The 28,000-nt window shown below is 43.9% G+C and overlaps 1 protein-coding gene across 1 annotated transcript in view; it reads right to left on the bottom strand.

The window, feature by feature from the left end:
* The window catches only part of BRWD1 (bromodomain and WD repeat domain containing 1), a 46,496-nt gene extending 18,875 nt beyond the window's left edge, over positions 1–27,621 (bottom strand). Inside the window, exons 1-18 of the mRNA XM_083171692.1 lie at positions 27,458–27,621; positions 19,724–19,782; positions 16,345–16,374; positions 15,475–15,534; positions 9,047–9,197; positions 8,312–8,410; positions 8,056–8,216; positions 7,280–7,501; positions 6,967–7,067; positions 6,803–6,864; positions 6,245–6,345; positions 5,567–5,607; positions 3,999–4,100; positions 3,523–3,673; positions 2,683–2,817; positions 1,867–1,995; positions 615–840; positions 318–464 (exon numbers count right to left, since the gene is read on the bottom strand). Coding sequence (XP_083027818.1) covers positions 318–464; positions 615–840; positions 1,867–1,995; positions 2,683–2,817; positions 3,523–3,673; positions 3,999–4,100; positions 5,567–5,607; positions 6,245–6,345; positions 6,803–6,864; positions 6,967–7,067; positions 7,280–7,501; positions 8,056–8,216; positions 8,312–8,410; positions 9,047–9,197; positions 15,475–15,534; positions 16,345–16,374; positions 19,724–19,782; positions 27,458–27,506 — 2,026 coding nt within the window. The 5' untranslated portion in view covers positions 27,507–27,621. The remainder of the gene's footprint in view (positions 1–317; positions 465–614; positions 841–1,866; positions 1,996–2,682; positions 2,818–3,522; positions 3,674–3,998; positions 4,101–5,566; positions 5,608–6,244; positions 6,346–6,802; positions 6,865–6,966; positions 7,068–7,279; positions 7,502–8,055; positions 8,217–8,311; positions 8,411–9,046; positions 9,198–15,474; positions 15,535–16,344; positions 16,375–19,723; positions 19,783–27,457) is intronic.
* Positions 27,622–28,000: the final 379 nt, after the last annotated feature.

Genomic DNA, 28,000 nt, shown 5'->3' with positions numbered 1-28,000 from the left:
GGAGTCACTGAAGAAGTCACTGGTCACAGGAGCAGTACTGGGCTGGTCGCAGGAAGTGCTCTTAGCGACAGTTGCCGCGTACACACTGGTATATGGTCGCTGAGCAACCAGATCCCCAGCGATATAGGCTTAAATCACCCCATGTGCTTTAGAACTGACTGGAGAATGACCAGCGCCATTCACCAATCGTTATGCTACTGCAGCTCTGAGAAACACCACATTTAAAGAAGCAGGCGCGTCATTTGTGTAGCGTGGGGAGTCACTGCAGGTAACAGACATTTTTATGAAAAAGGCTAAAGCAACCCATTTTTACAGACCTCTTCTTGGATCTGCTACGGGCGACCGTAACAAAGGATTTTGATCTTGTAAGTTTCTGATGATTCCATCCAGAATGCTCGGCTCCTGGCGCTGCTGATCAACATTTGCTCGCTGGCTAATCACTTGCTCCACTATATCACCATCAGCTATAAAAGGAAAGAGATTACAATTTAATACTTTTCAGTATCCAATTAAAAGTGACCATTAAGTTACAGAGCCAAGAAACATTGTCAATTAGCGTTTGCATATAGCTGCCTCGCATCCCTCCCCACCACTTCCATATAATAGATTCCTACGTGTTTCCATATACGCGAGCTGAGGGACCAACTGTTCTTCTGCACAATTCTCTCTTCCAGGCACCAGACGCTGATATTTAGTTGGATGAGGATTTCCATCAACATCCACCAAGAATGGTGGTGGCATCAGGTGGGGAGCTTGTTGGGTTTGCTCATCAAGGACAAAACGGTTAGCATCGTAGGCGAGGGGTCTGTAGTCCGTATGGAAGAACATCTGCTCTGGAATCTGGAATAAAGAGAACGGATAAAGGTCCATTTTGGACCAAACATATCACAGTAGAGGCAAAAAAAAGGCACTATGTAGGACAAGTTATGTCTACTCTATAAAAGGTTTTCAAAAATAAATATGAAATCTACATTGCATCTGGTTTTGCCTTCATTGTAAGAATTGATAAAGTTTTTCATGGTAACTGGATTGCCAATGGAAGGAGATTTAAGGACCAAAAACACAATATTTAGTTCTGGGTGGAATCAGGTGTAGATGTGTTCTCATACATCTAGCCTCAACATTCCATGCAGGGCCTGAGTAAAAAGGTACTAGGTGGCTTAAGGTGCCCATACACGTTACAATTATTGTATACAATATCGAATCTCATCGCTTCTCAGTTTTGCAATGAGATGAGATCTAGTACAAAAAGTATGTGCTGCACATACTTTTTGTACTAGATCTCATCGCAAAACCGAGAATCGATGAGATGTGATATTGTATACAATAATTGTAACGTGTATGGGCACCTTTAGGCTAGTTCACATGTAGCTCCCATTGTAATATGGCTAAACACACATTTATGGGTACTCAGGGACACAACATTCATACTGCATTATTGGATAATCAGGCACCGATGCCATGTGATGCCTGGTCCTGACTGTCAGGATCTAGACTGCTGGGATGTTTAACGCATCCTGATTAAATCGTTCCAAATAGTCCTAATGAAGGCTCTGCATCTCCATGGTATTAGTTTTCCCAGTTGGATAAATGAGATGGTAAATAGACCAGAAAAGCAGGAGGAGTCCCATTTATTGAGGCATGCCTTATGTATGGGCAAAGTAGGCATTTAAAGCTTTCCTCCTACTACTTCCTGCTCCTCCTGGGTATCTTCTGTACCATCTGTTACTGTATTAAACTTTACAAGTAGGGGGAACAGATTCCTAATACGGCAGATGTCAGTTACAGTTAGGAAGCTGCAGATGTACAGTGTGGTAGTATAGCAGTGTAAAGCAGCCAGTGTGGAGTACTTTGGGTAACACTTACCTTATTAAATGCTCCACATTGGCCAAAGCCAAAAAACAACAGGTGTCCATGCGAGTCGGTCGCTGCTATGTGCTGCCCATCGGAAGAAAGCTTACTGTCCAATATGGCACCATGACCTTGTCCGTGAATCTTGTGGGGGTAAAGGAGGCAAGAATACACGGTTACGCTAACAATTTACTGGCTGAAATAAATAAATGCATAATGGGACACAGCCACCACACGTATGGTACAAGAGATGGGAGAACAAACAATGACATGTATACAAGCTTCAGGTGTATGATACAGAAGCATGTTACTGGAGGTAGCAAACTAGTAGTGAAGAGGCAAATTAACCCCCTTTGCTTTAAACAACAAATAGGCCAGCTCCAAACACTGCCCAATAGGACCGGACAGCCCCAATAGGAAAGTCGGATGGGGACCAACGGCCATAACAAAGGGCACCTCTTATTGGGACTTGCTGATGTACCGCAAGTGGTTCCTGACCAAAGTCTTAACCATGAGTACAGGAAGGTGAGCGAAGCACCAAAGTTACAACACTTGTTCTTCTAGGATATACTTCTCTACTCGAAACACATTACACAGTTCACTTTGACTTGGGTAAGTGGTCTCCTATTGGATTGTAGTCTTCCATCAGTTCTGTCTCTAGACTACATATTTCTCCAATATTTTAAAGTATCTTGTTTAGTGCAATTATCGCACAATCATGAAAGTCTGTTGAACAAACTTGCGTAATTATTCCTGTTAGACACATTTTAGTTTAAGTACACAAAAATAAATTTGTTCACCATAAGCTGCCATATTTAAAGATGATCTTACCGCATTGAAGGAATGCATTAGTTTTGTGCCATCAATAATATCCCACAGGAAAGTATTTCCATCATGTCCAGCAGATAAAATCACCCTGGAGTCGGTGGGATGAGGCTCCAAGACGTAAATATCATCTCCATGACCCTGTGACAAAACATGAGATCAGAGTTGGTTTTGTGTGTTTAAAAAGCACATGTGCACAGAAAGCAGATTATATACGTTCTTCCACTATAGGAGATTTTACACCCATATAGCTTCATCTACAGGTGCTTTTCCTGTGTCTGCATAAAGAGATTGTGTAATAAGAGAACATAAATATTCAGCGCTTAAGGTGGCCATACACTGTCTCGCAGCAGCGTACGGCCAGCCGATAACCCATGAGCAGGGACGCATGCAATACATCACAATTTGTGGGTGGTCCAGCCAGCAAGTCCAATGTGCACGGGACCGCACATCGGATGGACCAGAGGGGACATCAAACTGACATTTGGGCTAGATTCTTCGGAAACAGCCGAAGTCTGCCCAGTCTATGGGGGCCTACAGTCTATCTTGTAACTAAGATAACGATCTTCAATTCTTCGTGGGTGGAAGTGTCCCATATGTGGCATTTATTTAATGACCTGAAATAAAGGCTGAACTAAGCGAAGGATTTATAACATTCACCACTACTCAGTGATATCTGTAACGTAAACTCCTGTCATCAGCTTTTTAATCTATATCCGATAACATAACCCATAATGCTTCGTGCCCGAAAAGGTCAATTACATGGCTCATTAATAAAAGATAAGTGGACGAATATCCAGAATAACTTGTAACAAATGATATACAGTATGCAAGAGTCAAACTCACCTTCAGAACACGCATTAGTTTGCCAGTGTGAGAATCCCACACCTTGAGCAGGTGGCCATTACTGGCAGTCACAACAAAGTCATCTGTCAGGTTCCAGGCAATCATTAGAACTTTGGGTTCAGTATACTCAGGAGGACTGCTACATTGGGATCTAAGAGAGAGATTGAATGTTACATAAAGTATCTCTCATATGCTGAAGCCAAGCTCTGCAAAGCTCCAAATGCAGCATCTTGGTCAAGCCTGTGGATTGATGTGTTGGCCATTTAACGACATTACCGTCTCTTTCCAGGGCTTGAGACATCTCCCCTATATACAAGGGCAAGTTTGAAATTTAGACAATAGCTGCAATTTTAACATTACTGTAAAAAACTCGAAAACCCTTAACACATTTTAAAGGTTAGTAAAGGATTTAAACAGAACCAGATAATTTGTTCTCTCAACACCACACACTGGAGTAACAATTCATTCCCCCTTACCCGTCGTCCAGGTTTATGTCCATATGAAGTATAATACAATTCTCCTTAGGCTGTTTTAAATTCCATATTCGAGCCGTTCCATCTTCACTTCCGCTGACAAACCTGAAGCAAAGAAAAAAAACAGCTTGAATAAAAAAGACCCATACAGATGTGTCCTCTTCATTTTAAACACTGGAGGCTTAACATTGAGAGGCATAATTCCTTTGTTATAAGTTCCTATCCGCCAGCTGATCTCCAGAAGCTATTCACTGTGCAAATATGTCAGTAATACCTGCGCACTGGCAACAGTATATAATGCTAGACTATGCCTGGCACATAATAACCATAGTTTTACGGGTGTGGTATGTGACCCCCGACAGTCGAAATCCCGACTGGCCGGAGTCAGACAGCATGGCGAGTGCAAAAAAGCCCCTTGCGGGCACGGCGGCTCACTACGCGTGGACCCCCATGAGGGAAAATAGCGGGTGGCCGACGGGCACCCGGCTGTCGGCGTTTTGACAGTCGGGATCCCGACTGTCGGGAACCTGTCCCGCACCCAATTTTACTTTGTTTAAAGTTTAAACGGGTGAACGATTCCGTTACCCATGAGCTTAAGCGTATAGGAACAATAAGGCCAGTCAAGAGTTTGAGAAAATGTGGTCTAGATGGTTGGTTTCTATATATTCCTCTCCAGAGTCCTCTATATATGGATGATACTATTGCTGCAGTGTCGTTGCTTTTATGAGTTTATTTACTACTGTTTATTGGTATGTAATTTGCACATATAGTCAGCATATCTAAGTGGGTATGGGTCATAGGGTCGAACCAAGTAAGGTCGACACCTTAAAAAAGGTTAACATGGCTGAGGTTGACATGCACAAAAGGTTGACACAAGCAATATGTCGACATAAAAAAGGTCAACATGATTTTTGCACAGTTTTTGTTGTCTATGTCGACATGGACACTATCAGTGTACCGCGCCCCTTGCATGGTCCGGACCTCTATGTGCGTCCATGTGGACACTATGGATGCCAAAACACCTGTTCTTTAGAAAATAAAAAAAAGTGTGAAAAACTCATGTCGACCCATTCTGTGTCAACCTATTGTCCATGCCTACCTAAGCCATGTTGACCTTCTTAAAGGTGTCGACCAATAGTGGTTGACCTTTTGCGGTGCCGACCCATCGACCGCAAAATATCTCAGTTTGTTGTTTTATTAAAGCTGAACAGAAAACTTCAAAAATGACCAATGTTGAAGGAACCAGTATGAAACAGGTTAGAATTTAGTTTTATTTTATTATTAATTATACAATTGTTACAGTAATATACAGTTGCGCTGCATGATTTTTTATATGGTCATGCATTCTCTCAAAAGGTACTTTGCTTGGCTATCCTGCATATCTGACATATACATGTCGTGCTGTACAATATATGCTTTTGATTTACTTGTAATCTTTTCATGATACTTTATTCTCAATAAATATTACTTTATTAAAACAAAAAGTAATCACAAATGAGGGTATTGTTCTCACCAAGCATGTCACAGAACTAGTTATACAATAATTAATTTTAAATACCAATCAACAGTACCTTTCTCCTTTGTTTGAGAACTGGACGCTGTCAACTATATCCTGCAGAGAGAAAAGAAAAAAATACAATCGCTCTTAAATCCCAGGAAACTGATATTCGCCTACTTTCTGCAGAAATCCGCAAATAGGGAATATGACTGGCAATAAGGTTATAGGAGCCAGAGCACATCACAGAAAGGGAAAAAGCACTAACAGCTCTAACTTGTGTTCCCTTCCTCCCCCCACCGCGGAATGCACAGAAGAACCTTGCATATAAGCGATTTCTGAAAATAAAAAAGTAACTATGTCCCAGGTACTATGGGATATAGAGAGAGATTGTGGCAGCTCAAACAAGTATATTTTGTCTGCTCCATTACTGAACAGCGCCCTCTACATACCGTTGTATCCAGTGTCCTCCAGAAAGGACAAATCATGGTACTTCCTCATCTTTGCGGCCGCTGCTTAGGCTATGGAACTTCCGTAGCACCATTGTTCGCTTGCCACAACTTTACTAAAAGTAATAGATGGCAGCGTGGATGACACAGGAGGGTGGGGTACTTCCTCGCCAAAATCGTTAAGTAGCGGCTAAGGTAACTGGCGTAGCTGTGGCCACAAAGATGAGGAAATACCCAAATCATAATTTAGAGTAAACACTCTTTAAGTTGCATATATAAAGTAGAATTAGGTTGTGGGGACTCACATTATGGGCTTCAAATTCCAACACTTTCTCAGGGGCTTCATTGCCACAGTAATACATTCTGATGGCACAATCACTGGCACCAACTGCCAAAAACATCCCACCTAGAATTCAAAAGAGGAGAATAAGCCAACGCGTGAGAAGCATTCAATAATTACTGGCAAGTAAAGCAGCGCTAGCAGCGAGGAACTCTAAATAACCGTAATGGATAAATGGTGGTGCAGAGTACTCACACCCACCCGGCAGTAAGAGACATATCAAACTTTCAACAGCACCATACGTTTTGAAAAGGCAGCAGGTGTGTAATGGTTGCATTTAGAAGGTATTTTTAACGGCAGGTATGGGGAACCTTGGGTTCGCCAGCAACTGTTGAACTACACATCACAGCATGTCCTGCTACAGCAATTGGCCATGCTAGAAGTGGTGCATGGCATGCTGGAATGTGTAGTTCAACAGCAGCTGGAAGGCCAAAAGGTTCCCCCATCTCTGATTTAAGGCCAAACTACCCTAGTGCATCAGAGTCAGAGACTCTGCTCAAACCATGAATCTTCTTTAGCTTACCAGGACTACAAGAGGAGCAAAGCATCTCCGCTCCAGGATCTATAAACTTCACAGGTCGCTCTCTGAATTGAAGTAAAGAAAAATGAAAATGTTAACAAAAGATCTTAGATGAATAAGGAATTTCAGAACGTGACACCCCCCAAAACTTAAAAATAAACACATACTTGAATTTTAAGGTTTCCACATTCCATTGCCAAAAGCAGACGGCATCATCTCTTCCAGTAGACACCAAGTATCTAAGAGAACCTTTGACCAGTGGGCTGAACTAGAAAAGGAAGGCAACTGTGAGGTCCCTATATCGAATAACATCTATAAAGGCAGCAGGTGGACACAACACAACCAAAATGTTTCACTAAACCGTTTATAAAAAAAGGTATAGGCGAAGAGAATAGAATAGTCGGAGAAAAAGATGAAGGCGAGCGTTCTAGGGAGAAACAAGGCTGCTTCTATATAACCACACCACCACTTTATGCTTACGAGTAACGAGGTAATGGGCGCAAGGTGAAACTGCAGCACAGCCACAGGTGAGCATGTTCTCAGAGACCACACCCTAATGATCATTTCACAGCTTGAAGCAGCAACCAGGGTGTTCTCATAGTTCACAGTAAGTTCCGAGATCTCCGCCGAGTGACCCCTCAGCGTGGATAGCAGCCGCCCATCGAATGAAGACCAGATCTTCACTAAGCAGTCATCTGAACCCTACAAGGATGGACAAGGTAAAAGTCAGAATAGTCAATGCATTTGGTTTAATAATTCTGCTTATCGAAGAAAATCTGCCCACATGTGTTATAAACATTTTACACAGTACTGTATTTAAGGCAGCTGTGGTCAATGACCCAAACAAGCACCATATAAAGACTGGACCCGACAAAAGGTTTTTTTTTTTTTCTATTTTCAAAAAGTTTTATTGACAGGAAAAATCTATACAGTACATGAAGTGACGTTTCTGTCCAGTCCAATCGTGATTTTGTTACCTCTTTTTAAATTTCAGTGAACTGCTACAATCAAAACCTAAAATGCCATAACCCTAGCCCAACCATAGGGATTAACTGTTTAATGACAAGCTTGTATTTTGTACACACAAGTTTGTATAAGAATTACTGATTATATATACTACACAAAGTACACAATTAAGGCTAAAGCAACATTTGCTTTATTAGCTGTTGTAGCACCTATATGTAACTAGGTTATGCGTGTGTTAGAAATGTACAGATTGAAAATCTCATTAGCCTAAGCTTCTAGAGTCTACTTACTGTAATGATTCTTTGACCTGTGCGGTCAAACGCGACACAGTAAACTGAAGAGAGATGCCCAAGAATACTCTTTTGCATCTTTATCTGCTGGTACATAGACACAGGAAAAGCAGAGCTGAAGCGCACGGTACCAGTTAGTTCTCTTCCATGAAGTACGTCCACTGAAAATACAGATAACGGTCAATGACAAAAGCGCAAGAAATAATAAATGGGATCTCAGAAATACACTGCAACACGGACTGAGGTAATCCCGTACCAACGTTTGGTGGTTCCACCCTCTTTAAGGGCATTTCGGGGGGTCTTCCACGCTGCAATGTAACAAATGCCTTCTGGCTCCACTGAGCATTTTTGTAACCTGAATAAATGTAAAAAGCATCAACTGCAATTAATAAAAGTTGGATAAATAAGACTTCGATAATTATCTTAAGACCAAAATTATCTTTACAATATTGCAGGTTTAATTAGGTGCGCTCAGTTAGGAATAACGAATATTTAATGGGGACAAATTGACAGCATTATAATATATATATATATATATATATATATATATATATATATATATATATATATATATATATATATATATATATATATATATATATATATATATATATATATATATATATATATATATATATATAACGATTCCACCAATATCCTTTTCACAGCGAGATGAAAACCAGAGTTATTATCTGGGCAAGCCACTGCCTGGTCCGGACTTGCTGTGAAAGGGACTACCCCAGGTATCACCTATGGTTATTCCAAAGTCACTACTTAGGATAGCTGTAGTGGAAAAAAGCAGACCGGGTCGGGCTTAAAAAGCTTCTGATTGGCAGGCTAAGGAGATGAGGTCATCTACAAGCAACCTATGAGACCGGTGATGACAGGGACCAACTGGCATGTGAAAGGTTTAAACCGATCTGAAGCCCAAGCTCGAGCCATGTGCAGTAGCCCAGACTACAGTGTGGAACAGATAAGGGTGCTGAAGTACCTTTTTCAGTGCAAAATGTAGATCGTGTATCAATTCCAAGTAAACAATGAGGTGTGGCGACATTCGCTAGAACATTGCCGGTAGGCATTGATAGTAATTGCTGGCAGAGCTTCACCAAATGCTCAGGATCCATATGATTGTTAGCCTTGATCTAAAAAAAGAAAATTGTACATATTATAAAAACATATATAAAGCAACTGTATGTGAATTACTATAGCTCATTATTTTTATTAATCGTTCATTGCCTTTCCCATATAGAGCAGAACATTATATTTGTGCAAGTATGACAGCTCTGCTTAAAATCAGCCAGAAATCCACAGCAATTGCTGTGCGATCCAAAACCAATATTCCTATGTCAGAGCAAGACACGGACTCCAGCAGGGCCATGCATGCACTGGTATCGAAAGCCAGTGTGATTTTGACCTATATAGTCGAAACTATAAGGAAAAAATAAGCCAAAATTGCACCGTGCATACACGTCATTACACCTTAAACGCCCTGGCTAATCAAAACTTTACCTACCAGGAATACGGTTACAGTATATCCACACGCCGCTAACTAGAATTACTCCAGTATTCCTGAGCAGATTATGCCCAGTACACACCAGGGCGACCAGCTGTGCACCGTGAGCGGGTTCCAATCCACGATCACGCGGAGCGCACGACCCGCTGACGATGTGCACAGTGAGCGGGTTCCGATCCGATGCATGATCACGCGGAGCGCACGACCCGCTGACGATGTGCACAGTGAGCGGGTTCCGATCCGACCGCGACCCGCACCCGGGTGTATTGTCGTTATTCAGATCCTACCTGCTGCAGGTAGGATCTGAATAACAACCGACCGACACTCGGGGCCGCGCATCGGATCGGGATCGGACCAGAACAGGCAAAAAAGGGCCCAATCTACCTACAATCTACATCCAATCGGTCGGGATTGGATCTAGATCGATGGGATTGGGCACTTGTCGTTCTGGCGTGTACCCTACATTAGAGTACTTCTCATTTTGGACGTTTCCTTTCCAGCAACAGTTGCAAATATATAATTTTACACAACCCTCACTCATTATGGGAGCAGGCAATTTTAACTGTTACCTCTCCTTCACAGGTTGATGTTTGGTCACCGGTGACAGAGAATCATATTGACTGAGATACTAATTATCCATTAGGGAGCCTTGAGGACCCCCTGATCTAAAGCCTGAACCCCTACGAGTTTTGGACTCTCCAGCGGAACACTAACAATAAGACAAACACTGCCCAACAGTCACACCATGTCAGACTGGGTGAGCGTTCAGGTCTGCAATGGTCGTAATCTCCCCTAAACCCCTTTGATCACAGAATAAACATCGGCTTTAGAACAGAGGATGGGAAAAATGATTTCCATTTATCCCCTATTTGTGTTAACAAAACCCCTATACAAACTTTATTGATGGGTCTCAAGTATCATTTTACCAAACTTTCATCATTCCTTTTAGATTAGGTCTTTCCTTTAATATAATATATATCTCAAGTCTTATTTTTTTTAACTTCTTTACCTTACGACAGAAAATATATACACAATATTTTATGCATACATATTAAACACACACAAAAGCATTCATATAATGCATAAACTTAAAGAGTCCAAAACAAAAATAACTACAGGCTCAAATAACTTTGTCCATGGCTACAGACATGAAGATTTCTGGTTAGCCAGCTGTACCCCATGCCTGCTGCTCATTCTACAAATCCCATGTCTGGCTGGCTATCAAGAATCATGTCTTTATTCCACAACAGCCCCAATGGATTTAGTTTTATACATTACCAGTTATTTACATAGCACACACATACACCGCAGTGTATTTTAGTACATTTTACATTTAAGGGAGGCAACTGTAACTTCACCAAGAACATCCATAACTTTCACACATTAAAATCCAACATCGTGTTCATTCTAGCACCCGCTACCTTTGAAAACCAATGCAGTTCCTCTTCCCTGCTTGGGGTGTCGCTGTCCGCTGTAGTGCTTCTAGCACAGTGTGGTCTATATTTCAGCACTGATATACAAATCAGACCTGTGCTAGAAACACCACAGCAGACAGCGACACCCTAGACAGGGAACAGGAACTGCATGGATTTTCAAAGATGGCGGGTGCTAGAATGAACACTAAATATCAATATATTCAGAAACACTGAAAACAAGAATTATGAAGGACAGACATTACTACTATTGGGTGTGGAGGAGTATTCAGACTTCCAATATGTACAAGTATAATGTTAAAAATCAACAAACAATGAGAATTGTATCAGCTGCTCAGTGGACACAGTTTGTTTTTATCTGCGGTGTACATTATAAGGACTATTAAATTGTATAACTACAAAGTTGATACTTCTTTGACATATATGAATGACAGATTACATGTGGAGATATTTTGTGGCGAATGGTAGGAAGAGTTTGTATGGCATTGTTTTACCAAACATATGGAGTGGTTCACGTGTATACACTGTCCATATGTATATATGAACAAATGTTTCCATTGATGAACAGCGCTTCAATGTTTTATCTCTTTTGATCTACAAAAGGAATACCCTAAAAACTAAAACAATTTCTTGAGCAATGTAGAAAATTATTACTCTGTAAAATTGATAAACCATTTTTAATACATGCAGCAAACAACTTATGTAAATTACATCTTGTGCCACATCGCAATTCGCCGATCAGTATCCCATCACATCCGTTTTCACCCAATTTTAGCACAATTTTGCAGATGCCGTTTCATTTTCTTTTTTGGGGTAGAATAGAGATGGGCAAAAACAGCTGCAAATTTGGCAAAACCACGAGAATTCACAGCAATTTCACTGATCAACGCGGTATTTGCCGATGCTGGATTTTTCATCCAGGTGAAAAATCAGCATTGGGATAGAACAGGGTTTGTCGAATTCAACCAAAACACAGGTGCAAGCTGCCGGATTCTATTATGAACAACCTTCATTGGGTCCATAGTGCAAACACAGATCAAGTCCAAACAAATGAATACATAGTATGACAGCCAGGGCCGGTGCTAGGGGATTCTGCGCCCTCCTGCAAACTATAAATTTGCGCCCACCCAAGCTTTACAAAGGGACAGCGCACACCGAAAGAAAAACGTGTGATCTCACAAGGAAGGGGAATGGGCACACAATAGTACTCTCACTCCAAATTACACCACATAGTAGCACAATTTTGGTGCCATGAGTTAAAAAAGAGGGAGAGTTCGCGCCGTAGGCGCGCTAAAAAATGTAGGAGCGTGGCTTCATGAGGAAGGGGCTTGGTCACATAAAAGTACCAATTACACCTTAATCCCCATAACACATTATGCTTCACACCTCAATGCCCATTACACATTATACCACACACAGTAATGCAAATTATACATTATGCCACACATCATGATGCCCCTTACATAATATGCAGCACACCATAATGCCCATTACACATTATGCCACACACCCTAATTCCCCTTACAAAATATGCCATGCACCATAATGCCCATATGACATTGACACACATTATGCTACACATAATGCTACACATAATGCCCCGAGAACTCCTGCATATGCCCATATTTGAAGGGCTGCTTATTCATAACGCTCACACCAGTTGCCAAAAGTAGTTGCTCTGCTTATACATAGTGCTCACACCAGTTGCCAACATTAGTAGCACTGTGTAACCATATGCCCACACTAGTTGCCGACAGTAGTAACGCTGCTTATGCACGTGCTCACACCAGTTGCCGACAGCAGTAGCGCTCCCTATACACGTGCCCACACTAGTTGCCGACATTAGTAGCGCTGCCTATACACGTGCACACACCACTTGCCGACAGCAGTAGCGCTGCCTATACATATGCCCACACCAGTTGCCGACATTAGTAGCACTGCCTATTCAAATATGCCAACACCAGTTGCTGACAATAGTAGTGCTGCGTAACCAAAAGCCAACACCAGTTGCCGACATTAGTAGCACTGCCTATTCAAATATGCCCACACCAGTTGCCGACAGCAGTAGCGCTGCCTATACACGTGCCCACACCAGTTGCCGACAGCAGTAGCACTGTCTAACCATATGCCCACACCAGCTGCCGACAGTAGTAGCACTGCTTATACACATGCTCACACCAGTTGCCGACAGTAGTATCGCTGCCTATACACGTGCCCACACCAGTTGCCGACAGTAGTATACAAGTGCCAACACTAGTTGCTGACATTAGTAGCACTGCCTATACAAATATGCCCACACCAGTTGACAACAGTAGCAGCACTGCCTATACACATGCCCACACCAGTTGCTGAGATTAGTATCGCTGCCTATACACCTGCCCATACCAGTTGCCGACAGCAGTAGCACTGTCTAACCATATGCCCACACCAGCTGCCGACAGTAGTAGCACTGCTTATATACATGCTCACACCAGTTGCCGACAGTAGTATCACTGCCTATACACGTGCCCACAATAGTTGCTGACATTAGTAGTGCTTTAGTTTCTACACACATGCTCACAGCATTAGTAGTGCTGCTTATACACGTGCCCACACCAGTTGCCGACATTAGTAGCGCTGACTATACACGTACCCACAATAGTTGCCGACATTAGTAGCGCTGACTATACACGTGCCCACAATAGTTGCCAACATTAGTAGTGCTGCCTATAGACGTGCCCACACTAGTTGCCAACATTAGTAGCGCTGACTATACATGTGCCCACAATAGTTGCCAACATTAGTAGTGCTGCCTATAGACGTGCCCACACCAGTTGCCGACATCAGTAGCGCTGACTATACACGTGTCCACAATAGTTGCCGACATTAGTAGTGCTGCCTATAGTCGTGCCCACACCAGTTGCCGACATTAGTAGCACTGACTAGAAAACGTTCCCACAATAGTTGCCGACATTAGTAGCGCTGACTATACACGTGCCCACAATAGTTGCCGACATTAGTAGCGCTGACTATACACGTGCCCACAATAGTTGCCGACATTAGTAGCACTGACTATACACGTGCCCACAATAGTTGCCGACATTAGTAATGCTGCCTATTGAACGTGCCGACACCAGTTGCTGACATTAGTAGCATTACACTTACTCTCCTGGCAGCTGCTCATCCTCTCCTGTGTCTTCAGTCTTGCACCCTCATAGCTCCGCCCCTTCTGTTCCGTGTAGCCCCGCCCCCTCCGTGAAGCTCCGCCCCTTTTCGCACGTACAGTACTGCTGCTGCGTGCTGACCTGGCCTCTCATCTGGTGTTTAGGACAGGTAGGAGCCTGGAGGGAGCTCTGTGCCTTGGCGCTGCTTCCTGTCATCAAGTGTGACAGCCAGGCGCAGCAGCCGGCAGCGGAGGATGCAGAGCAGGACAGCGCCTCTCCTGCCCGGCGCCTACCTGCTTTGCATCCTCTGCTGAGTGGGTAGCGCCGGCCCTGATGACAGCACAACATACACAGAACATAATCTAGTAGAATGCAAACCAAAATGAACCTTTGAGACAATACTTATTACAAATACAGTGACCATGATCACAAAAAGCAGCGCTGGCTGAATATGTACCCTAGTGCAGGCGTGTCCAAACTGTGGCCCTCCAGCTGTTGTGAAACTACACATACCAGCGTGCCTTGCTATAGTTTTAGCATTCCCTAATAGCAGAACTGTGGCAAGGCATGATGGGACTTGTTGTTTCACAACAGCTGGAGGGCCATAGTTTGGACTTGGTGGAATATAGCAGACAGGTTAGGGACCATGAGAAGTACGCAAGGAGGACGACAGCACATGGAAAAGTGGTTACTGCTCAAAAGAGTAAGCAATCTATGAGGTAGAGGCAGTGAGACGTGGGGTACAGAAAGAACCAAGATAAAAGGCCTGATTCGGGTTCACTCGCAAAAGCAAATTCTTTCTCTAATAGACAAAACCATATGCACTGCAGGTGGGGCTGATGTTACATATGCAGAGAGTGTTTGGGTGAGTTATTTTGTTTCTGTGCAGGGTAAATACTGGCTGCTTTATTTTTACACTGCAATATCAGTTTGAAGTACAAACCCCAGCCATATCTAACTCTCTCTGCACATGTTACATCTGTCACCCTGCAGTGCACATGATTTTGTCCATTAAAGAGAGAATTTGCCTTTCCACGTGAACCAGAATCACGCCCAGAACGTGGATAAGAATGGGAGCTGGCATGCTTGAATACAGAAACAGGCACTGAGAGCATGACTGAAGATTCTAATAGGGAACAGCCTGGGGGCAAATGGGAAGTGAGACAGAGCACTGGCAGAGATATAGGGGAGGAGAGTGAGAAAAGGGGGCGGGCTCATATGCACATCAATCAGAAGTCAGACAGGAAGTTCTAGCTTTTCTAGTCTCACAGGATACAATGAAACAATCACCAGGCAATAGAAAACCATCAGAGCATCCTGATATACTTACCATTTCTTGGTAACTTCTGGCGTGTTCCTTCCCTTCCCAATCAAATCTGCTGGGAAGTTTCTAATATTTGAAACATAAAAGAAGAAAAGTTTACACCATTTCTTTGCAAACTATCTTCACTATTGCATTTAAAAAAGTCCCCATTTTACATACCACTGCAGTAACTTTACTCATCCCCAATTTTAACTTTAACAAACGGAAGACCTGGGACAGAGGATGATCATACACGGTCTCTAAATCTAGCCATACAGCAGAACGACCGGCTCGTGGTCCGGATCGTGTCACAATTTTCCTGGCAGCTTCTCAGACACACAATAGATCTTATGTGTAATTTCACGCAATATCTGCTACTCCCAGCATACTGGTTTTGAGCAGCATCTTCACATCTTCTGGGTGTGGTATGGGGCTCTGACAGGGGGTATCCCGACTGTCAGTATCCTGATGTCTGAATCCCGACTGCCGGTGCTCTGACAGGAGGGAGAGCGCTGCGCTCATCACACTGCGGGCTCAGTGGCTCACTACAGGTTCTATTCTCCCTCTCTGGGGGTCATGGAGCCTCACAAGGGAGAACAGCCCCTGTGAGTCGGAATCCTGACGTCGGGATACTGACTGTCAGGATCCCCCCTTGTCGGAGCGTCATCCGGCAACTCATCTTATGTGCAGCACGTAAGATCACAGTATCGACCGCAAAACCCACGTGCCCATGCATCGTACCTAAACACTTCACAATATGCAATCAAAATACACACAATGCATTGCACTGCCCGTCAAAATAGTGTGCTTTTGAGGGTGTAGTGCTCATTCTTTCAGCACTGTTCCCATCCCTTTGTGCAATACCTTTTCTGACATGCAACGGGTGGAACGGCCTACCTTGTGTTCATTCAACTCCTCAATCAGCATCTATGGAGAGAGAACGAGATCATTAACAATGTGAAACATTCAATGGTATAGCTGAAAACAAGATTTATTTATAATATCTATAATATAAAATGGGGTCTATGTACTAAGCTTTTGAGAGAAATAATGTACCAGCCAATCAGCTCCTAAATGTCATGTCACGGGCTCTTCACCGCTCAATGTTTAATACATAGATCCCTTTCTCTGAACTGTTGATTTGTGTACGAGAGCACAGTCTTATTTCACAGAACCATACGTTTAAAGCGTTCCCCTGCAAAATGATCGCCTGTAATCTCCTCAGAAAGATGCATTTACACAGAGCAACCTATAGCCCAAACGGGTAGCAGTGTTTTCACTGCCTGTACATACTATGGTAAATGCCTTTTCTAAATAAACTCAGACAAAAACGTAACATGAGGAGAAGGGGTGGAAGAAAATTTCCTCAGATTCTATGGGGACAGTTCAAATTTATTTCAGTGACCAGGCCAGTAACACCGACAGTCACGCTGGGCCCAGGCACCCGGAGTGGGTTGTTGCCAGCGCATGGAGGTCTAGCCATCCACCCTTCCACGTAAACAGTAAAAACATTACAAAAAACACCTCTGGATAAGGAGAAGTGGGCACCAGGGACAGCAATTTGGAAGGGGATGTTGGGTGCGATAGCTCACATCCCCCACATTACAGACATACAAGAGGAGGCAGCAGTACCTCCACCTCTGGCCCGGGTAACAGTACCCGCTCCCCTCCCCTCTTACACTGCTACTTCACCCTTAAATGTATGATTGTAAATACCATTTATATAGTTAGACGCAATTAGCTGTGGGACTTACCATGCAGCGACTTTATTTACCATTTCCTATGCGTGGTAAGTCCACAGGCGCCATATAAATAAACAACAACACTAATTCATATCTCAAGGGCTAAGTACATCAGCACAGGCTGAAGAGAAAATGGCCCAGTCAGTGGGTAAAGGGGGGAAAACTTTTTTTAGGTATATAAGTGAAAGGAGAAAAACAAAAAGTGGAATAATTAGACTGAAGACAGAGAGTGGAAGTTTTCTTGAGGGGGACAATGTAATAGCAGATAATATTAATAATTATTTCTGCTCAGTATTCACTGCTGAAAGAGAGGGGAAGGGGCCACAGTTAAGTTGCAAGTATAGTCAGAAAACTGAGGGAGAGACAAGTACATTTACAGAGGAGAAAGTCCTCACAGAACTCTCAAAACTGAAAGTGGATAAATCAATGGGGCCAGATGGGATACATCCCAAGGATACTAAAAGAGCTTAAAGGGGAGCTGGTAAAACCAATAACAGAATTATTCAACCAGTCACTAGCTACTGGAGTAATCCCAGAGGACTGGAAAACAGCGAATGTAGTCCCACTGCACAAAAGTGGAAGCAAGGAAGAGGTAAGCAACTATCGACCAGTGAGCCTTACATCAGTAGTAGGGAAATTGATGGAAACACTCTTAAAACAAAGAGTTGTAGAATATCTCAAAACCAGCAATTTACAGGATCCAAAACAGCATGGGTTTACTGGGGGAAGATCATGTCAAACAAATCTTATTGACTTTTTTGACTGGGTGACTAAAGTAATAGATCAAGGTGGGGCTGTAGATGTAGCTTATCTAGACTTTAGTAAAGCTTTTGACACTGTCCCACATCGCAGACTGTTAAATAAACTTGAAAGCTTGGGATTGGATTCAAAGATAGTTGAATGGATAAGAGCGTGGTTGCAGGACAGAAAACAGCGTGTTGTAGTAAACGGAGTACAGTCAAAGGAGGGAAAGGTTACAAGTGGAGTACCCCAGGGATCTGTACTTGGACCGGTGCTTTTTAATATCTTTATTGGTGATATTGCAAATGGAATTGAGGGTAAAATGTGCCTTTTTGCAGATGACACAAAGGTATGCAACAGGGTAGACACACCAGGAGGAGTAAAACAAATGATTGAGGATCTAGGCAGATTAGAGAAATGGTCAAGAGAATGGCAACTACAGTTTAATGCCAAAAAATGCAAAATTATGCACTTAGGTCTCAGAAATCCAAAGACTCAATATAGTATAAATGGCACTATAATGGAAACTACTGAGGAAGAGAGGGATCTAGGTGTCACTATTTCAAGGGACTTAAAAGCAGGTAGGCAATGTAACAAAGCAATGAAGAAGGCAAGTCAGATGCTTGGTTGCATAGGGAGAGGTATCAGCAGTAGAAAGAAAGAAGTAATAATGCCACTGTATAGGTCATTGGTACGACCTCACCTAGAGTATTGTGTTCAGTTCTGGAGGCCATATCTCCAGAAGGATATAAATACATTAGAGACTGTACAAAGAAGAGCAACTAAAATGGTGCATGCCCTACATCACAAAACGTACCAGGAAAGACTAAAAGATCTTAATATGTATACTTTAGAGCAGAGAAGGGAAAGGGGGGACATGATAGAAACTTTCAAATATATCAAGGGCTTTAACAAGGTACAGGTGGGAGACATTCTTCACAGGAAGAGGAGCAACAGAACACGAGGACATGCACTGAAACTAGAGGGAGGAAGATTCAGGGGAAATGCGAGGAAAAAAAATTTCACAGAAAGAGTAGTAGATAAGTGGAATAGCCTCCCAACAGAGGTGGTAGACGCAAATACAGTAGTACAATTTAAACATGCTTGGGATAAGCATATTGATATCCTTACAAAAAAATAAGGATCAAATATGGTTTGAGGTAACATGTTTAAAAAAAGGGGCAGACTAGATGGGCCAAGTGGTTCTTATCTGCCGTCAAATTCTATGTTTCTAGTTCAGATGAGATACATCAAATGCAGTCATATCGCATACAATCTCATTCACTGCCGCAGGATAAAACGTATCTTTGGCGCAGCAGTGACAGTTTAGGGACGTTATCCGATGGGGTGTCGGATGACTGTTCGACAGTGGGGATCCCGACTGCTGGTGCTCCGACAGTGGGGATCCCGACACACAGGGGATATTCTCCCTTGTGGGGGTCCACGACCCCCATAGAGGGAGAATATAACCTGTGGCGAGCGGAGCAAGCCACTGTGCCTGCAGCGTAGCGAGCAAGGGGCTTCTTTGCACTCGCCCCCCTATCAGAGCACCGGCAGTCGGGATCCCCACTGTCGGAGCACTTTACCACACCCATCAGATGTGCATGGGACGCGCCTAAGTCTAGAATCATAACTAAATTAACATAAAATATATCTGCCCAATGAGGTGAAAACCTCTCAAAAAAGGCCAATTGGTATGTTAGCGGGCAGAGCTTTGGCTGCACAGTAAGACCAGTGTCTAATTGAATCTGCCCCCTGGGGTGTTATTTTTGCAGCTAGCCTACAACACTTACCTCTGCTGATTTTTGGCATGGTCCATTAGACAGAAAACGGGCCATTAAGAAGTAAAGCTCTAAAAGTATGAAGAAAAAGATAGTTAGATACAGACATAGTAAAAATGCATCATATACTTCTTCACAATCTTCAATAATATCACAGAATTGGGAGCCAGCGATTCCTGAGAGACCCACGAGCTACATGTCACATCGCTCTGCTGAGAACCATTAGCCTTAGGCAATGCTGCCGGCGCCTCCACAGAAGTGAACGGGACCAGGGTCGCTCGACCTGGGTTACGCGTTCAATCTGTCCAGCAATCCGTGTCCGACCTGGGTATAACCCCTTTTTTTTACCGGGGTCGGATTGCCGGGTTGCTGGACCCAGGATTTAAAAAAGGCCCTTTCACACCGCACAGTGACCCACGACGACCCAGGTTATTTGTGCCGAGTGAAAGGGGTATAAGCCGGAATCTCAGTCCGAGGCTTTCAGATTAAACCCAGTTTAACTATTATACAGAGGGCAAGCCAGGTTTAACTCTTCTCATAACCCAGGTGGAATTGCCCAGGTTATAAGCCGAGGTGCTTTCACACCGCACCTCGAACTGGGTCCACGGGTCACCAACCTGTCAATAATGAGGGTCCAATGTGAAAGGGGTATTAAGAGGAGATTCAATTAGGCACAAGGGTTTCCCTGCAGCCAAGTGAACTCGCTGCATGATAATAAGGCGTGGGAATCCCACATGCTAAACTCCAGAGGGTGGATTTCAATTAGGCAGCCTCAGGAGAAGACAGACATACCTGCATTAGAATGCAGACCCTGCTTTTATAAGTAATGGGAAATCTAAAGATTCCAGCACTTTGAGAGGAATATCAAAGTACTGGAATAATTTTGAGTACTTTATGTGGGTTCGTTCAATAATCAGTTCACTAAATGAAAACATTATGGGGGGCTTTGCCAGGTCGGTGACATCACACAGGGCAAGCGACGGCGCGTCATCGAGAGACAGGAGCTTGGCGCTGACAGGGTTGAAATGCTGGGGCAGTCCAGCACTACCCACCCCTCTTGATATATTCAGTATACTTTATCATGCTTATTGCCCAAAATGTGCCTGGGTTATACAAATGGTCATACTCTTACCACATTTATGTGGATGTGTCCCAGGGTGTCCCAATGAAACTCTAGAACCATCAGCTGTGGTGAAACTACAAGCCCCAACATACCCTCCCTATGATAAGCTGGAACTTGTAGTTTCACAACATCTGGAGAGTCACAGAATAACCAGTATCAGATCAAAGTTGCTTAAATAAGAGAAATATAAATAAACGATGTCCAGTACAATAGAAGCCTCGAACGCATCTCACAAATATACTAATGACATTGTACAGTATTAGTAACAACTGCACTGAGACCCAATTCTCAAGGCATCCAAGCAAGGTCATTGCCCTACAGCGTCTGCAATCAGGGATGGTGCCACTAATGCCCGCATAGGACATTAAATAGCCAGGAAGCTATCCATGCTAATGGTCCAGGTACCCCAGCAAGCCAAAAACAGATACCAACTGAGTAGCTACCCTACTTGGCACACCTGTTACACAGTCTTGGGTATGGCCCTGCCACTCAGATCAAGTGGATTGAAAAATACAGTACTTGTGTAATAGCCCGGCTACGCTACGTTTTCAGCATAGGCCAAGCTACACTGTTAGCGTAGCCCAACGGCTGTCTAGCGTAGTTAGCGTAGTGACTCTGCAGCAGCCCAACGGCTGCCTAGCGTACTGACAGCCCAACGGCTGCCTAGCGTAGTGACTCCGCAGCACCCCGGCTCTGTCCCCGGCAAGCCTAGTGAGTGCCTCTCACAGTAACAGACAGCTCCCCTGCACTGGCGGACGCCGACGGAGAGGGGATCATGCGGGCGCCGGCGTAGAGGTGGGTTAGGGGGTTCGGTACCGTGTGTGTCTCGTGCACAAAGAGGGTATGTGGGCACAAGTGCGTCTTATGCACAATAAAGGAGGCATTTGCCAGTGCTCCATGTTACATACCGGCAAATGCCTCCTTTTCAAACCCCCACTATCCACGCCAGCCCGAAGTGTGGCGAGCGCAGCAAGCCACCGGACACGTTATGCGTCCCCCCGACCTGTTCATACCCCCACTATCCACGTCGGCGTGGAGTTGAATTTATAAAGTGTGGCGAGCCAATGAGCCTGAAGCGCGGCAAGCGCAGTAATTCACGTCCGCTCGCCACACTTTATAAAATGAACTCCACGCCGACGTTGATAGTGGGGGTATGAACAGGTCGGGGGTACGCATAATGCGTCCCCTCGCCATGCTTCGGGCTGGCGTGGATAGTGGGGGTGTTTCAGGAACACATTCACACCTGCCATATCATACATCTGAGACAGTAATGACGACATGTGATAACGGATGACTGGATTTTAGTGAATAATAAAGAAGAAAAAACCACTTCAAGTATAATAATATGAAACAAGACAAAGAAAATAATAAAACTTATTTTTCAGTTTCTGCATTCACAGAAACTGCAGCTGAAGTTGACGCAGTTGTGTCTGCATCTGTGTTGTCTGCTTTGTCAGCCTTAACACGGGAGCAGAGTTAGGGCATATAGAAAGCGTTTTCTGCGCCGACAGTTTTTCGCCAAATAAATGCCTGAAGATAGGAGTCCAGATTTTGGCGCGCAGTACCCCTTTGCCTTTTGTTACGCCACTTACAAGATCCCCAAAGGCGTTCAATGTTTTGGGTATGAACCCCAGTCTCCAGATCAACAAAATTATACCGGTGATTTACCCGTGCATGGTGGTACCCTGCCTGCTCCAGCTGTTGAGTGTTATATGCACGCCGGCAATCAGAATATATTGTCGTCCCCGGTTCTACATATTTGTTGATGGCGGCCATCAGGGTGCTGGCGTCACGTCTGTCCACAGGCTTACAAAACACTCACCGGTGTCTCTGGAAATGCCTCCAAACAACCACTGTTGTGGCAGCACGCGTCCAACATGACTTTTTCTCTGTACAATGAGACTTGTCCACCTCAACTATTTCTCCCGGACCGCCAATCCGGCGTTGGGGCTGTGACATTAAATCCACGGTGCAGGCCTCCAGCATGAGGTTATTATACAGCACGGTGGTTTTGTTCGACAACTTTAGTTAACGCTCACAAAAAAAAGTATGCTTGTGAGCTCCTCTGCCCAGGAAAATATAAAACCAATGAGGGTAAGAAATGGGATACGACAGCCCGGAAACCAATGTGCCGCACGGAGACTGACCTTCTTTCGGCACATTTTAATGTGGCAGCGCATTAACTCCTTACTCAAGCACAATGAGTGGCCATTAAGACAGGTTTGTGTTCGTGGCAGCAAGAAATGAATCTCTCAGTCTTCTGGTATAAAAAAAAAAAAGTATATGTGGTCATGCACTGTCCATGGGACCACATGGGATGTCAAACACATCCAATGTGGACCGATTTCTCGGCCCGAACCGTTGGAATCCATAATGAGCATATGATGCGCAAAAAAGCCCTGCTGATTATCGTCCCGAGATCTTTACTTCACTTTAAACAGATCTGGTGCAATTAAACAATTGAAAACTGCCCATAGGGTGGAATTTTCTAAGATGGGAGTTCTATTTCACAAGAAGTGTTGCTATGGGTAACCATATACTATCTATTATCTTCTAGAACCTTGATGGCTAACCTTGACACTCCAGCTGTTGAACTACATATCCCATCATGCTTTGCATTAGATTTAGCATGGCCAAATAGCAAAACTGAAGCAGAGCATGCTGGGATGTTTAGTTCAACAACAGCTGGAGTCTCAAGGTTAGCCATCAAGGTTCTAAAACTTCGGCCCTCCAGCTGTTGTTGAACTACACATCCCAGCATGCCCTGCTACAGTTTTGCTATGTGACCATGCTAAAACTGTTGCAGGACATGCTGGGATTTGTAGTTCAACAACAGCTGGAGGGCCGAAGGTTCCCCATCCCTGTTGTAGAAGGTGCTAAATAAATAAGTAGATTCTGATTACCAATCAGACCCTAACAGTAATTTTCAAACAGTCAGTAACATGGCAGTTAGAGGCTGATTGGCTGATTTTACTTTATCTCCACAGCTTAGTACATCTGACCTTATATGTTTTATGAAAGTTACAGAGAGAACAAGACAAGATGAAGCAAACAGCTGTGTACTACAGGGTCAAACTTATGGGCCCTACACACATGCCGATGTGTGCAGGGCTACCTAGCTGCGCTATGTCGGGCTGTGCTGCGCCGCTATCGCCTAGCACACAGAGCTGACAGCCCACACACAGAGCGAGCTGTCAGCTCTGTGTGCTAAGCGAGCGGACAGCACCAGTGTTCTCCGGTGGGAGAACACTGCCGATGCCGAGATTGATGGACACTGTCCGTCAATCTCGGCCACCGATAAAGACGCGCGGGGACGCGCGCCGATGCAGATACAGCCCCCACACATACACCGATGTGAGGGCATTTGCTAAGCGACTTTGCAAAACTAAGCAAAATCGCTTAGAAAATGCCTTAATATCGGCATGTGTGTAGGCCGTAATAGTGACAGTCAATAAAAATGCAGCAAAATTTGCATCCACCAGCAATCCAAAAATAGTAACAAGTCAGTAACAACCTGAACTCGCACCTGTGTCAAAGCAAACGTTGGACACTAATACCCCGTTCTCACTTCAGCCAAATTCCCGGGTCTAGCATGTAGACCTGGGAAATTTCCTTTTAACAAAGGATTTTTGGCAGTGTGAACGGGTCGCATATCCAGATTTCATACACGGGTAAAACACTTCTTTTTATCCGCGTCTGAGATCCGGATATGCAGACACGGGTTGACCCGTTCACACTGCCGAAAAACCTGTGTTTAAAGGCAAATTCCCGGGTAGAACTTCTTCACCCAGGAATTTGCCTTGCAGTGAGAACGGGGGTCCAGCGCGTCAGTCCCCAGCATTTTAATGCCTGGTAAAAGCCGTGTCTTTCTCACTCGCAGTGAGAACACGGCATAAGGGGCCTACAGACAAGTCAGATTGTAGTCCCCATTGATAATAATGGGGACTGAGATCAGCACAAATAGATAACTTTTATATAAGATATTTGTGAATTAGACTTTTAGTATACAACCCAAATACAAAACTATTTTATGACAAATTGCCTTGATAAAATAGGCACCTTATACCACTTTCACATCGCACCTAATTACCGGGTTCATGTCAGTTCAACCTGGTAATTGGTGCGATGTGAAAGGGGTTACCGGGTCCCGCAAACCGGGAGAAACACAGCAATACGAACCAGTAAAAAAGAAGGGTTCTTACCGGTTCCTTACCGTGTTTGCTTTGTGGTGTGAACAGGTTAATCGTGTTGAGCAACCCATTTACCGTTAACAACAATGGAAGAGGCAATGCTTGGAGCAGCGCCAGCTCTAAGCGCTGCTGCCGCCTCCTCCCCCGATGACGCTCCGCCGCGCCCCCGGATGATTTTAGCGAACCGGCAATATTGCCGGTTCGCTGAAGTAATCTGAACAGACTAAAATGCAGGGTCGCACCGGGACTGAACAGTTTCAAAGTCTGGTGAGACCCTGCATTTTGCAGTCTCAAAGGGTTATAAGTGTTCTGCAAGTTTCTAAAAGTACATGCGGAAAACATAATGTAGCAGAAAAAATTACGTCAAAAAAAAAAAAATCAGCAATTATTAACAGGGAATAAAAACTGTGCTGCATCCGACATACAGAAGCACAGTTAAAACTAGGTCAGGGTCCATGAAACTAAATAAAGACGCCATTCAAGTTATATTGTGTTTGGTTCCTGGCTTTCCTTGTGCAATCTGCCACGCAACAGCAACTTTCACTTTTGTTGTTCTAACAGATGCATAGCCCTTTGTAGGCAGATGCTCCAACAGTACTATACCACATGTAGAATACACATACATATAACACTACGGGGGTATTTATCAAAGCTTGGAGATAAACTTACGATAAAGTACTAGCCAGTCTGCTACTTTATATATTTTATAGACTGGTTTTGAAAAATGACACGCACTGATTTGTTGGTACTTTATCAATCATAATGTAATCTCTTAAAATTTTGATAAACAGCCCGAACAAAGCCAGATCACCAAGCTTGAATGTCATCACTTCAGTGTAAATGGGGTGCATTTAATTATACTGCTTTCACATTGCATTTGTGCGGCATCAGCACTTTCACATTATACACAGGGTGACCCGGGTTTAACCCCTCTTATATCCCAGGTCAAGTTGCTGCGTTGGTCGACTCCGAATAGAAGGTTTGGTGCCTTCACGCGACACCTCGGCCCGGCAATAACCTGGGTTTGAATCGTGGTGTGAAAGAGATATACAGTATGCCTACAGCTAATTACCAACGTGGAGCAATTGAATTATCAGAAAATTCCCCATGCATGAAGCCCTGAAGTTGGATTGAACCTTACGCCTCCGATATAAAAAAAAAACAAAAAAACACAAAAACACAGACTATCCATTTTGTGCAATTATTGGGTTCCCCACCTGATTTTCGACGCAGGAGAAAGGCTATTTAATTGACTAGCCTCTGTCCGCAATACTGGAGCTTTAGCAATGGTAAACCTGCAGATAAATGAATACCCCCCCTATAAGAGCCATCAGATCTACATTCTGTGGTTTATTTTTACACCAGCCAAAACATCCTGGATTATTGCACATGAACGCGCAGTTACCCGAGATATTGTGCAGTAGAAACGCACCCAGTTGAAATTACCCAGGTGGAGTGACCTGGCATTTCAACCCAGATAGCAAGCAGGCTTGAAGACCGATTCGACCCGGGTTGTGGTGCAATGTAAACGGGTAACCACGGTCGCATCAACCCAGGACCTGTTCACTGAATTGAAATAGTGGGTGCTGGGAGAGGTTTCACCTCCACCATTATGCCGGGTAGGGACGGCAGCTTAAAAAAAGGGTCAAAAGCAGGGTAGCACCCCAGTAAAAAGAAAGAAAAAAAAAAATAAGAAACATGGTGCAACCCAGTTCAGCAGCATAAAAGCGGTGTTACTAAGCAGCAGCTCATTTAAGCCCAGTATCCATCATGTTTAAACTAGGCTACATTGGAAATGGATTGATACTTTAATTAGCAAAAATATTAATAAATACAATAATATGACACTCATTTACAGTTGGGACACATTATACTTTCCAGGGGAAAAAATAAATACAACCCAAATCTTCCCTTAATTCTCTTATGCTTAATTTGTGCTGCAGATGCACTTGAGTCCTAATGTAAGAAAAGTGCTATATAAATAAAATTATTAACCGCTGTTCATACACAGATGTAATAAAATTACAATGCAATAAATCTAACAAAGGTGACGTTAAATAAAAGGTAACGAATGGTGTAAGAGGCACTCAGGAAAAACTCTGACTTAGGTAACCTGTTGCACTCCAGCTGTTGAACTACAAGTCCCAGAGGCCATATGCTAAAGCATGCCAGAACTTTTAGTTCCACAAAAGGATGCATATATATATATATATATATATATATATATATATATATATATATAGGCATGTGTATGTGTAATGCTATATATTGCACATATACAGACACACATGAACTTTTCAGCTGTCAAAATTGTATATACAGTATGAGTGTAGAACCAGTGACAGCAGACAGGCAGCTGCCGGCCAGGTGTATTATACTGAGCAATCCCCAGGTGAGCCCAGGGGTGTCTCGGAGCAGGGCCGGGGGAATTACCTGACTCCACCGCCGCCCTGGAGCAGCTGGGTGCCGGCTGCAGGGCCATGCTGGCTGTGTGGGGAGGCTTGAGAGAGCGCCCGCCAGGCACAGGAGTCTGCGGCCTGCTGCTACTGTCGCTTGCTCCACGGACTCATTACCCGACTCCGCCCCCAGCTGTTCTTTACGTCACCGCCAGCTGAAACCTCCGCGTAGCCAAGTAGTCCCTCAGACATCCGCTCCGCCCGACAGTAATCACGGCTCTACAGGGTGCTGGACGAGTAGACGACGTCTAGGCGACGAGCGACGTTTTCTAAACCCGAACGCACCGATCACAGAGGTCTATTTCCAAAAGCAGAAAGCTTGAGAAAACAGGGATTTGGTATCCGTGCGCGGCGGTGAAGCGCATCGCCCCATGGTTATAGAACACAATGGATTTTGACGTGAGGCTCCGCATAAACTACAACCCCCAGAATCCTTCACGGGGAAATACTTAATATTCAGCGGCATTTCACGAGGAGGATTCTGTGAGTTGTAGTTTATAATGGAAATAATTCCTTGACT

Source organism: Crinia signifera, chromosome 2 (assembly GCF_055691185.1).
Source record: "Crinia signifera chromosome 2, ASM5569118v1, whole genome shotgun sequence".
NCBI classification, from domain to species: Eukaryota; Metazoa; Chordata; class Amphibia; order Anura; family Myobatrachidae; genus Crinia; species Crinia signifera.
This window is presented reverse-complemented; position numbering and strand designations above follow the sequence as displayed.